This window comes from Echeneis naucrates, chromosome 24 (genome assembly GCF_900963305.1).
Source record: "Echeneis naucrates chromosome 24, fEcheNa1.1, whole genome shotgun sequence".
Taxonomy (NCBI): Eukaryota; Metazoa; Chordata; class Actinopteri; order Carangiformes; family Echeneidae; genus Echeneis; species Echeneis naucrates.
The window spans coordinates 5474202-5487637 of NC_042534.1; the positions used below are offsets into that span (position 1 = coordinate 5474202).

General features: G+C 41.3%; 1 protein-coding gene across 5 annotated transcripts in view; it reads right to left on the reverse strand.

The window, feature by feature from the left end:
* utrn (utrophin) overlaps positions 1-13436 on the reverse strand; it is a 145752-nt gene that overhangs the window by 128731 nt on the left and 3585 nt on the right. For 2 of the 5 annotated variants that reach the window (XM_029496426.1, XM_029496423.1), the window contains exons 1-4: positions 9708-9840; positions 2276-2337; positions 1253-1345; positions 4-81 (exon numbers count right to left, since the gene is read on the reverse strand). In XM_029496426.1, the coding sequence (XP_029352286.1) occupies positions 4-81; positions 1253-1345; positions 2276-2337; positions 9708-9789 (315 nt within the window). In that variant the 5' untranslated portion in view covers positions 9790-9840. Of the gene's footprint in view, positions 1-3; positions 82-1252; positions 1346-2275; positions 2338-8210; positions 8372-9707; positions 9841-13436 lie in introns of those variants that run through there. The other 3 variants (XM_029496424.1, XM_029496425.1, XM_029496427.1) reach the window with 2 other exon arrangements.

The following is a 13436-nucleotide window of genomic DNA, read 5'->3' on the forward strand; positions in this document are numbered from 1 at the left end:
CACATTATTTTGATTTAGGACTTGAAGCACTTTGTTGACATTGTTGAGGGAATGCACTCTGGTGGAGCCTCGCTCTTTGGTCTGAGGAAGAGGAAATACAACAAAAATTTGCTGATCACATGTTCCTTCTTCACCCGTCCATCGTCAGGTTGCAGAATTCTTTTACAGTTCAGAATTCCCCGATTTCAAGGAAATGAGTGTAATTGAATGTGAGACAAACATTCAATATTAGTCTCCTGTCCAACTGAGCAAGAAAAATGTATGAGAGGATTCACTGCAAGGCAAAGTGAAGGTATGCCACCTGTCAGCAGAATCTTTCTCACCATACATTCATCACACCTATTAACCTATCAGCAGTGCCCACAGGTCAACTCATGGAAAGAATGGCAGCATGGATAGCTGCCAACTGCAAATCCTTTTTAAGTCTTCCCATAGTTCAAGCACTCATTAGCACCCAATTATAGAATTAGTATTTTGGTATCAGAGAGTGGAGAGCGGAGTGTGTGTGTGTGTGTGTGTGTGTGTGTGTGTGTGTGCGTGCATTTGGAGAGCACAAGGAGAGTTGGCACTTAATCCAGCTTCAGGTGCTGGGAAGTAGATATGCTGTTTAAGAGGCAACAGGCAAGTGTCTCCAAATAAATCACTGACAACGTTAACATAAAGGGATGGAGAAAAAGTATGATTTCTTTTTTTATGTCCTTATCAACTACTTTTCTGATTAACTGATGAGCAAACAGTACACAAAGCATTCATTAAATGCACTAATCTTTGCCAAGCTAGATATTTGTGGAGGTTAAACTAAAATAACAATAATGCAGAAAATATCAAGATGCAGAAAGTGGTAAGGGTTAAAATGATATTAGAAGATCACAGACCCATTCCAGGATCCAAAAACATCTGCTGAGGCCCGCTGAGTGGCTCACATGTTTACATTAGACACCGAGGTGGCATTTACATGACGTAATGCATGTGCTCATACAGACCTGAGGGGACGCAGCAGTCGTCCCTCAGCTGAAAAAACTCGAGGTCAGTCCAGATACCTTTAAACGTTGGTCTGTGCTGTCCAGCTTGATAAAACACAAACATCTTTTTCTCTGCCACAGCACCACAATTCCACATAAAGATAAACTGAGAGTGTGTGCCAACACCTTCAGCGTTCTTTCGATCCAATAGTGATTTAGTTGACCCCAGTATTAAAAAAATTTTAAATTCTTGGGCAAAACACACATGAAACACACATGTACAAACTCACCAGGACCGTGCCAGTGAGACCCTCCAGCAGGTCCAGCAGCTTCCTCCCATCCCTCAGGTCAGAAAACATGTCTTTGATGGGCGTCTTTCCCGTCTGATAAGAGAAAACAATACAACTGGTAAGTAAAATTTTGTGTAAATTTAAATAAACAACAAAATAATCAACAACCGCACATGTTGACAGCAATTTAAACATTAGCAATGAACTAACCATGCAACCAACAGATTTAAACAAATAATTTGGCCATCTAAAGGTACTTTCAGGCCGTCACTGAGTGGAAACTTAGATGTCACAGCGGACTTCATATCTATACAATGCAAATGTCTATAAAGGCTCAACACCTCAATCCAGGACATTACAGCAGAAATTGCAGCAGCTACTTTTAAAGGCTCACATGTTTGACAGGTATCCAAAACAGTGTCAAACACAAAAAAGAAGAAGAGAGAGTTTTGTAGGTGGTAGAAACTACTATTGCGAAACGAAAAGCATTTAAAAGCTTCAGAGGTTGTTTGCCTAGAAAGAAGCCAATTACCACAGTCAACCAACATATCTAACCCCAATGTGCACTGATGAGGACAATGAAATATAAGAACCAGCCCTTATTTCTCTAACAGACTGCTGCTGAGTGTAGTAATGGAGTGAGAGATGCTTTAAAAGAAATATTTGTTAGTTCATTGTTTTGATTATTTACAAACAGCCTTTGGGCTTTGGGGTCATTTTGTGCAGTGCAGCAAGCTTTTGCAGCTTTTGAAGATTTCATTAGTTTAGTGGACTTTTCTTCCAGCAAAAAAGTGACCATAATGTGTCGTGTCGTACACGAAGGTTCAAGCTCAAAAATATCAACAGGACAGTAGAAATAAACAGTTGCTGGACTGAAATTATTTGCTAAATTACAGTCATGCTTCAAAACATTTCAGTTGAACATCAGGCACACTGAAATCATACATTTATTTTCTTGGAACTTAAGAATTTCAGAAAGTACAAGTCTGACACCCTTTGGAACTGGTCAATATTTTACATTACCTTGGAGAACTGCGCATTTATCCATTTGGTAAAAGTTTTCTTCTGTACAGCATCATGCTCATCTGTGGAACAGCAAGAAGATGGGCTTTTAGAGAGGTGAATGAAATTGGCAGTCTGTACTGTTATGATAAAAGCAAAGAACAATTTGAACATCCAGGCCATTTCTAATGTTTTACATGAGGAACTGTAAAAACAGGCTCATGCTGACATGCTAAAAAAGGCAACAGAAACTTGAGGCGTCACAGCTTAAAAGCATCATGATCAATGTGGCTGGAAAATTACAAAACCCCATAACAATAAAATGTATGTAAGATGGTTATCTGGATAGTGTGCTCAGATGCATTAGCAACACAACTACCTTGTCAAAAGAACATAAAAAAAACAACGTGTTATCCACCTCACCCAACCGTCATTCCCCTGGTCACTGAAGTCAATTGGACAAATATTTCCCATATTTTCATTTGACTGGCTCTCTCCTAGGTCCTCCTTCACTGTCGCCAACTCTCGCTCTTATAAGGCCCCATTGTGTGTCGGGGTCAGCTGCTTTGATGTGACTAAGCAATGAACGGGGCAGCTCATGCAAAGCCTTCGACTCCACTTAGAAAGTCACGCTTCATTTTGCTCAAACAATATGAAGGAAACAATGTATATCAATTTTTCGGGGATAAAATTAACACAACTGCTGTTGTATAAATCATAGCCAAAGGTTAAATTGATACCACAGGCTGACTCTGTGAGAAAATAATCTAAAGGAGGCCTCTGCCAATATTCTTTCAGGTAGACAGTGACAAGTGAGAAAGTGAGAAATCTGTTCCCATGTGGCCACTTAATGATGAGACAACAAATCAGTGTAGACAAAATTAATCAGCAGCAGTCTTCCCAGTAATTTGCAAACTAATGATTCAATGTATTCACTGTTTAGAGCTTCTCAGATGTAAGTGATGCCCATTAACTTCTTTTAATATTTTCTTTAGAGCACCATTAAGTTGTTCTGCTGATGCGCTCTGCTAGTGCTGTTTTCATAATGTGGAGACAGTCGGTGTTATCCATCACTAATTCAGTGGCAGTTTTATTTTTATGAACTTTTGCCATTTTTGACAGTTTAGCAACTTAACACCTTGGTGAAAACAATTTAAAACGCTGAATTAATTCAGGAAAACATCACTATTGCTATAAAACAAAAAGCAGAATTAAACTGAAAAACAAACAAACAGGCCCTTAGACACTTTTTTGTTTTTTCAGATTTTATCCTGAATATGCAGAAGATACTGTGTTGGTTAATTGAACTCTTGACCATCATGAAATTCTTAATGCACAAAAACAGTAAGAACAATACATTATTTCAGTTATTCAGTTTTTTTCTCCACGCCCTTTCATATCCTCCTAAATAAAAAGTTCATTCAGTTGTCTGTCTGCTTCACCTGAGGGAAGTAAAGGGGAAAAATGGAAACACATTCACATCTGCTTCCTGACAGCATGACTGTGGTCTAAGACTGTACCAGAGGGGCGGAGAGGTGGTGCAGGTGTATATGATCATGCCATTGTCATTCAATTCAGTCGCTGTGTAAAGCACCATGAACTGAACAAAAGGTCAAAGGTTATGATCACCAACCCCAGCAGTTGTCGACTTCTTTGTTTGGGATGTGTGGAGTGTATATCGTGTGTGTGTGTGTGTGTGTGTGTGTGTGTGTGTGTGCAGCCGCTGGCAGGGTGAGGAGGAGCATAAAAACAAGAATGTACAGAAGTGGGGGTGAGAGGGGTGAAGAGGTGAGGGGGTGAGATAAATGGTGCTGGTAAGAATCTTCTCCATTCAATCTTGATGTTAGATACTTTGAGGAGAAATTTTCTATTGTAGTTTTTCTCTGCCGTTCAATAAATATCATTTCTGCATGTAGACTTGTTGCCTGGACTGCGTCCTCTAAACTAGCGCCTTTCAAGAGCGTTGAACCGTAACACTGTAAAAGACCCCATTTTTCCCCATAAATCTATGGGGGCACCTTTGGGATTCCTTCTGAAGGGTGGTGATGACTGGGAAAGTCAACGTGGAGAAGAATGCAGCTAGCAAAAGTAAAATAAAAGGGCAGCATGATTGACGAAGTGGAAGGTGCCATGGCAGGAGGCCCGAGAACTGATGACAATCAATCACAAAGGACAACTTTCAGGTGGAATAGCTCAACATGTCCTGACAACCAAGGAAGACTAAAAGACAACATGACAGCAAACAAACAAAAAAAAAAAAAAAGAAAAAGAAAAAGAGCCAAACTACAGACATAGCCGCAGGTAGAGAAATGGGCGGGCAAGAAAACAGCTTACAATTAGAAGGAAGTGAAGGCAGTTATATTACAGGCATGCTTTCTGCACAATATCAATTTTCCTTTTACAGAAAAAACCCCTGTCCCTACAGCCTTATCGGCACCCTGTGGAGGGCCTCTGAGGCCCTTGAGAGGAGGGTCCCTCGGGTCTCAGGTCTCCTGGGCTCACCGTCATTCCACCAAAACAAGACAATACACCTGATTCATACGTGCTGCTCCCCCTCAGTCCGTCTGCTGTTCCTACTCAACACAGCACAGGAATGTCTTACTGCCACGCTGATCAAAGCACCGGCAGCTCAAGAGCGTGTGCGTGTGCGTGTGCGTGTCAAAAGACAAAAAGCACCCTTACCGAGGGGATTGTGTATATACAACATTAACACAGCATAACACATGTCCACTTATGTCACTATTTACATCTGCTCACTGCAGCACTGCAGCCATGGATGTGCCATATGCGACACATACGTCTTCTGCTGCTAAAGAACATGCACACACCTAAATTATAAACATACTGTCACATCAGCACACATTTACTGCGCCTGAGTGGCACAGTAGCATATGATGTTGGTGAGAAAACTTCATTTCAGCTTCATTTGTTAAAAAAACGTTTATGAAATTAGAGGGTGTAGAATATCAAAACATTTTATGGTAAAGTATTTATTGTCTTATTAGTTATGAAATAAAAATAAAAAACTTCATTTTAAAAAATACTGCAGGTGAGCCGAAGATTACATGACCTGACCATTTCTGTCTTGCATGGGGTGAAAGGAAAGGAGGGAAATACTGTTTTCCTGAACTCTATCAACATGTATGTATACCAATGAAAAGCACTAAATGAAGAAGACTGAAGGAAAGTTATTCCATATTGTGTACAGAGAGTCCATTAAAATGCTGATGTTATTTCTATCAGTGTGTTAAAGCAGACCACCACTCCATTTAAGGTGACACTAATAATTAAAAGCTCCAAATTTTGCCTGGTTTTATTCACAGAAACTTGCAACAAAACAGTTTTTATGGGTCACTTGGTCATACGATAAAGATATCTTATCGAGCCTGTGAGTAGAAAGAACAAACTCCACCAACACAGTGAGGCAAGAGTCACAGGCACATTTATTTGCAGAACAAATCTTCAGCCCCAGTCAAGCAATCAGTCATCATCTGCCACATAGATTAGCCACAGACACTCACATGCATTAGTCCAAGCAGAGGGATGACACAAAGAGTGTAGAGTCATGTGTAGTGAATGTACTGAGAAACAAATGTTTTCTTCCCTATCAGCCAAACAGGAAGTGGTGATTATATCAGGAAGAGTAATCCCACTGGTATCGTCTCACAGCTCAGTGAGCACACGCATGCTGTCAATATACTTAATGCATACACATACTCACCAGCACGGCGAGCACAATGTTGTATGAAGGATTCCCTCCCTAACAAATCCTCAAGTCTCAAACAATTCTCCAGCAAATTACATTAGAGTCTTTGCGATTACCTTTATTTATGGTCAAGGCTGTTTGCAGAGATTTCTGTGAACAAAAGACCTTCAGGCAGAACAAATGATGATTGTTGATTGACTGATATTGATTTTTCTTCTATTTGTCAGACTGTTCTCATTCCTTGACCCAATGATGACCAACATTACATAACAAAGAGTTAAGAGCACTGAGGAAAAATTAACTGAAAACAAAACGGCATAAGAAGAGGGGGGGGGATCCCAGAAACACTCTTTCTCCTCAGAGCAGCCAGCTGTGAACACAAAGCAGACACATAAAATATACAGCCCCGGTCTCCAAGTATATCCCTCCATCCCACAGGTGGAGAGAGCCTGTGACCACACAGCAGGGAGAGCAGTGGGAGGCAGCGAGGTGAAAATCAAACAAACCATCAGGGTTTCCACAGCAGCATCACACAGTAAACATCAGAGCTCAGCGGCTAAACAAATAGAGATATTTACAAATGGCTACACCAGTGAGGCACAATTATCTTTCACCAACTGAAAAGCTTTTGCTCAAGATTTAAAATAAGATCAATCTTAAAAATGTTTAGCAACTAGAAACTGGCAGCTTGGATTTGTGTCTGAAAGTTGTCACGGTGATTAGTGAAAATACCCAAAACAAATGGGACTTTTTGAGTCCGTCTCAGAGGCACTCTTCTGACTGGCTGACCATTTTCTGAGTGACACACTGCCATACAAAGTAATGGTAAAAGTAATAATGTAGCTATGATTTCAGCCTAAACCAAAAATTACAGCGTAGTAAAACTCACTACTAAATGCCAATAGAAATAATCATCTAGTTATTAGATCACAAAAATCACAGTAGGAGGATTGAATTCTCAGATATTTTACCTGGCAACCAGACCTGTTTTATAATGAAGAAAAAAATAATCTAATGTTTAAGTGACATCTTGGCTTGGCAATGAATCGACCTTTAAGAAGAAGGTGCATGCATAAAAAAACATCTGTGAGGGTTAACTTCAGCTCACCAGCTGTCTGGAAAGCGGCTCACCTGTTAGCTATGTTGACTTTCAGTAAGGCACCACCCACAGCCTATTGGAGGGCATTAATCTAAACACAAGATACACACACAGCGCTACAACAACCTCACTAAAAGGCTTTCATACCAACCATTGTTTATCACTCATGTTACCTGCCCCCTGACAAACTTTCTCTCTTCCTTGGATACATGCACAGCAAAGTACAACTCAATCCTGTTCACAATTTGTCGGCAGATATGTTCATTATTTTGACTATGTAGGATGAGAGGAATGCATAGAATTCCTATAATTTCCCTTTGCATTCCTCATTCCTCCCTCCAGTGGTCACTTGTCTTAGCTTGCCCCAGCCAGCACAGCGCTGTTGACACTTTTGCCTCACCAAGATCTGGGAATCTGGGAAAACACTCCAAAGGTCCAGAAAGATAAGCCCATATTCCCTCTTAGCAGTTTGATGAACACCACTGTAATGTACACCGGTGTGTGCACTGCTGAAATTATAGGTGAAAAGTAACTGTGAGATGAGGGGTGGGGGAATTATACTGATGAACTGTGAGCAGCAAACCCAATCACCTTACATACCACAGATATAATAAGAAAACTGTAAATCACTGCTGCAGCTTGTAAAAAGAGCGTGCAAAGAGTTGAGAGGGGGGAGAAAAGTCTGAAGTAAATTTAATAGAATTTGACTTGCTTCAACTCCAACTGGGCAATTCTGCTACAATTCAGCCAAGTTTCGCTCGGTGTTATATGTGTTTAAAGCCTAATATAACATTGTTAAAATACAGTGAGGCCATTACCGGCTTCACCTGCTGAAAGAGGAACATGTTATGTTTTATGCATAAACCTGTGCATAAAAAACACAGACGGTGAACCTTTAAAAAAAAAAAAACAACTCATAAGCCAGTCGGTAAAAGATGGAAGTAGGAATATATCTGAACTTTAGTGATATCTGAACAATTATTTTAAAATGCAAAATGACGATCTATTGCCAAAAGATATCATGATTTAATTATAAACGTACATATGCTTTGATCAGATGGCAACAAAAAGACATAAAATATTGTTAACCGGACCTTCATATTGCACGGAGGTGACACAAAGCCATGTGTCACACACCTGTCAGTTCCTACCTCTGAGTTTGAGCCCATGCTCTGCCATCTTTTACTGTATCCACAATATTGATCCCCAGAAGCAACAAAAGCAAAAACACTGGAGGAAGAAATAGTCCCAGAGTAATCAGCACAAAACAGAATTTAACATTCCTGGCTCCCTTCTCCTCCTCTCTCCTCCGCCTCTGTCGCTCCTTGACCAGAGAGGGAGGAAAAGATCAGAAGAATGCATGAGATGAGGAAGAGGGGAGGGAAAGAGGGACAGTGCCAATGAAAGGGAAACGGATTGGGGGCAGAGCAGAACAGGACAGGACAGGGCAAGCAGAGAATGGTGGGTGGGTGGGGGTCGTAATGCATCGTGTGATGGGGATGAACACAGATAAACACTGTTTGGTAGCATCCCTCCGTGCAACAGGACAAAACACAAACGCCAGCACAAGATGGGGGAGAAAAGAGATAAAGAAGCGCATATCAGGCAACGATCGGACACAGTGACATGGGATGCTGGCAGCTTTGTGGTGGGGAGAAGGCATTCACTTTCTAATCTGCATTTGTTGGAAATCTACCCAACTCAGAGTTTAGGACACAACACACGTCTTCATCTGATCCCATTCACCAGATATATTCCATTACACATCAAACAGATGTTTACAACAGCTTCAGGGATTTGTTTGTCAAAATGAGAATTTAACTGGCGAGGTGGAACGTTTTTGGTTTTTTTTTTCTGCCTTTATGCCATTTTATGGCATGATACAATAGTGTTGACTGTCAGTAAGGAAGTGAGACAGAAGAGAAATGGAAGAGTCTAGTCAGCTGGGAATCAAACCAGGGACTCGCCTCAGAGCATTTCCATAAACAATCGGCTGTTGGGTCATGCCTTACGGTAGAAAGGGTTGATCAACGTGAAGAATTCAGGTGTGTGTGTGTGTGTGTGTGTGTGAGTCATTCACAGGAGTGTGTTAAAAGATTAACAGATTGAATAAAAACACCAGATTTAAGGTCCACAGTCTTCAAACTGAAATATTCCCCCACACACGCATTGTGAATTTGAAGAGGACCTTCAGAGCGTTCATGACTGGCAGGGCCTCCTTTGTAAACATAAACGTGAGAAAGCTGTCTCTCTGTTCTTCACACATAAACTGGTTCACATAAAGGTTTTTGATGGATGCAGCAAAGGATGCAAACCACATGCAGCATCGTTAAACTCCAGAGCTGCTCTACACAAACTACCCCTATACGGTATACAATCCGAAAACAACACAAAATAATACACAGGAGTGAAAGGCAAAGAAGTATTTTACTGCTGTAGGTAGACATTTGTGCGACACTGGCAAACTGGTAGTTTTTGTCTCAGAGGCTGGAAACAACCAGAGCAGAAATTGCTTTTAAAGACCCTTTCAACTCGTAAAATACAGTGGTCATTTTGTAAGTTAAGTGGATAAACAGCTTGGTTAGTAACTCAGAACTGTGATGCTAAATTCATCCACTGATGTATCACAGATGTGCAGATTCACTTACCCAAATCAAGACTACTTTCATGCTTTTCTCTCCTTCTGAAAAAGTTCCGCTTTCTCCATGCCATCCACTGAGAGAAACTCATGACAAAAAGTACAAGTTTTACCTAAATACGAGGGGAAAAAAAAGAAATGAAGGAAGAAAAACAACAAAGCCGGAAGAGGAAGACAAGTTCGTGGAACGGATGGTGGAGTGAAAATGAGAGAGACCGAAAACAGAAGTAGAGGAAGTGGAGGTGTGAGAGCATTTATCGCACTTACCATCTGTGCTACGCCGGTTGGTCTGATGTGACATCACACACACAACAGGGGGGTGGGAAAAGTGAGTGAGAACAACAAGGTCTGCTTGGCTTTGTCATCTAAAAGGTAAGCGACAGGTGTGTATGGTCTGTGTTTCATATTCATTGCTGCAGCTGACAGCTGATTTCTGAAGTACTGACAGGAAGGACAGCTCTCACTCGCCAACATCGCACAAAGGGTTACAGTTAACACTCTGCTCTACAGCCACTTCCTTTGCTAATGTCCATATGAAAGTGAAATGATGACAATCAAAGAAGAGACTCAGAATGACAGAAGTATTGCAGGGCATTGAGTGAAAATTGTGCCATAGTGCCTGATTTAATGCAGGTCGGTGAGCTGTTGCAGTGCGAGCGGAAACAGTTTAAAGGCCTCAGTCCATTTGCTCATTGACGTATTAAGTCAATGGGGTCCAACTGAGCAAACAGCTCTATTCCCAGAGAGTGTCAGTGGGAGAGATTGGGGGGAGAGCGGAGGCAAAGGGGGAGGAAACATAGAGAAAGTTCATTTTCCTGTGTTTTGTTTTCTCTTTTCCTTCCCTACACAAAGAGGAAGTGGAGGAGGAATACTAGCCTGGTCCACCCGTGATCAACTTCCAGAGACTGCCTGAACTAAATCCACTTCCTTCCTTAGAGAGTTGCAGCAGCTGGTCCTGTCACAACTCAGAGGAATGAACTGGGTTGGGTGAGGCTGGTTTTGGCAGGGACTGAAGTAGTTCAAGACCAAAAAGGGACTTTCCACTGGGATCAGTCATGAACCCAGAGATAGGCGTCCCCCTCTGTCATTTCATCTTTGCACACCACCCTGAGAGCATCCGTCATCTGACTGGCTAAATGATGCTGTGCGACTGTATAAGCATCTGTTTCACTTTCCCTCTTGGACCACCACACACACATACATATACACACACATAGTTTGGTTATGGTGATTCTTCAAATCCACATCCCACATCGGACTAATGGGCGGAAGAAATGAATGAAGCCTTTTATTTCAATGTCTCGCCACAAACATCAGTTGCATTTACATGACATTCAAAGCTGGTTGTTTCCTTCATGTTTGGAATTCAAACTTGAGTAATTCGTAAGATAATCACTTAGAGATAATCACTGACGGGAGAAACTACTTTGTATCCCAATCAGCCAAATGAAAATAAAATTAACCACGGAGCTGGTTGGGTGTGCTGCAGCAGCGTGTGATGGAGTGTTGCAGTTAACTTTTTTTTGTTGTTCTCTCATGCGTTTAGCCTCCCTTCCTGATAGTCAACTCTGATTTCAGTTTGTTATCCTCACACTTGTCACGTCAGCTAGAGCCCCTCTTTTCCAACAATTTGTCCACCCACCATGGCCTTTTGCCTGTAGCATTACTGGTAACTTTTTTATACAGTTTTTTTTTTAAAGATTCATCATCAGTTATAGGTTTAACAACTTTTTTACATACCATTTGGCATAACCGAAAACTTTTTAGATTGTTAGATTGAGTTATTTACTCAGTAGTGAAATACCACTGCAGCTTTAAAGGGTTAATCTAAACTCTCTCTGAGCCTCAGTCTGTTTTTTTGCTTTATTAAATCCTGTCATGCGAGAGGTCAGAAGGTAGATTGGGCAACATGGCTTTGTAGCCCTAATGAGCTAGGAAAAAAGGGCAGAGGGAGGACTTTGCTTTGGAAAAGGGAGATTCACAGAAAGAGGAGGCTGGTTTGTATGTGTCTAATAACTACTGTCCCATTCAACACTGATCATTTTCTGCCATTTCCGGCTTCCTCTAGAAAAGTTTAATGTCATATGGGCTGGGTGGAGTGTCGGCACGATGTTTGATGCTCTGACACTCACATCCCCATGAACACACACCGCCACACCCAGGAAAGATGTTTTGGCCAGTGCTTCCATTGCCAGATTTCCAGCCAGGATTGTGCAGAGTTAGCTTCCTCCCACTGCCCAGGCAGCCAGATTCAGCTACTAGCAACAACACTAACACATGCACACTTGTGTCTATATAGTACTGCGAAAACACAACCAGCTGAATTCTCAGAGGATCTCTTCCGTTCTTAAAATTGTTACACACTCATGAGAACTTGCACTGACCGCAGACCCATTCAGCAAAACTATAAATATCAGGGGCAAAATAAAAAAATTCAGGTCATGAAATCTCAGGATGAAGGGGCAGCTACAGTGAGAGCTCGTTTGTTTTGATTTGTATTCAATGCTACCCACACATGCAGATCAACACCCATTATTATGTTTTTGCACAACAATACATGCCACTGTACTCACTGACAGTTTGAAAACATTTCTATAGTACCATTAGAGGGTGAATATCACAGCAGAGAGCCTTAATGTTTCACCTAATTATTTCTGAACAAGTAATCCGATCTCTTTCCACACATGCACAAACACAGCAGCTGAAATATTTCCAAGTACTTGGTCCACCCTGCTGCAAGAGGCCAAGTCAAGAATTGAAGAATCGTGACATGTAGCTGAGCTAGTGTGGTGACAAATCACACCCTCCACACCCTCCTATGGTGACACTCACATTCTTGTCTGAGGATAAAACAATATTTCACGTCTTGGATTGCATGTCACACCCAAAACTAAGCTTGAAGCAGATAATCCTGTGTTCAGATCAACAAGTATAGATGGGAAGGTTCAGCAGAGGTCCCAGTTCAGCAAATACCCAACTTCAAAGCTTGATACACTGAAAGGCATGAAAGACATCTCTCAAATCTTTAGTATATTGCTCAGAGTTGTTTTCACAGATCAAAATGCACACTAGATAATAGGGGAGAGTAACAGGTAAGGGGGAGAAACACGGCCAGGTTAGGTAACAAGACCTGTGGAAGTGTGGTTTTATGAAGGGCTCTCCTACAGCTGGACTCTCAAGTGACAAATAAACAGAGAGGGAAAAAGGTCAGGTGAGTGTCCATTATTGTGTAATGGCTGTTAAAGAACAGCCTGTAACCCTGTGGATGATATTTGACCTTTCACATTAGTCTCCACTCTGGAACGGAAAGGGGCAGGGCACAACCAGGATGGGTAGTTAGGGCTCCAGGGGGGTTGTAGGATAATCCAGCCAGAACTCTCTCAAATATTGTTTATAAGCACCCCTTCACATCTCTCTCAGCACTTTGGAACTACAGGGCCATGTAGCAAACAACTCACATTTTAAGGGCTGCAGCTAATAAATATTTCCACTATAAACTATTTATTGTCTGTAAGGCAGGAACCAACTGTGTTGTTTAAGGACTGAATGGGGCAATTGTTTGTAATAATAATTGGATGATACCTGATATTCTACCAAGGAAAATCAATAGTGATTTATGCTTAGACCAATCCATCGCTAACACCGATGGATTCCAGGAAAATGATTTTGGTTCCTGTAAAGTTAATTTTTCTCTGGATGTATTTCTTTTGCCATCTTTGTATGGTTCTACCCACCATGT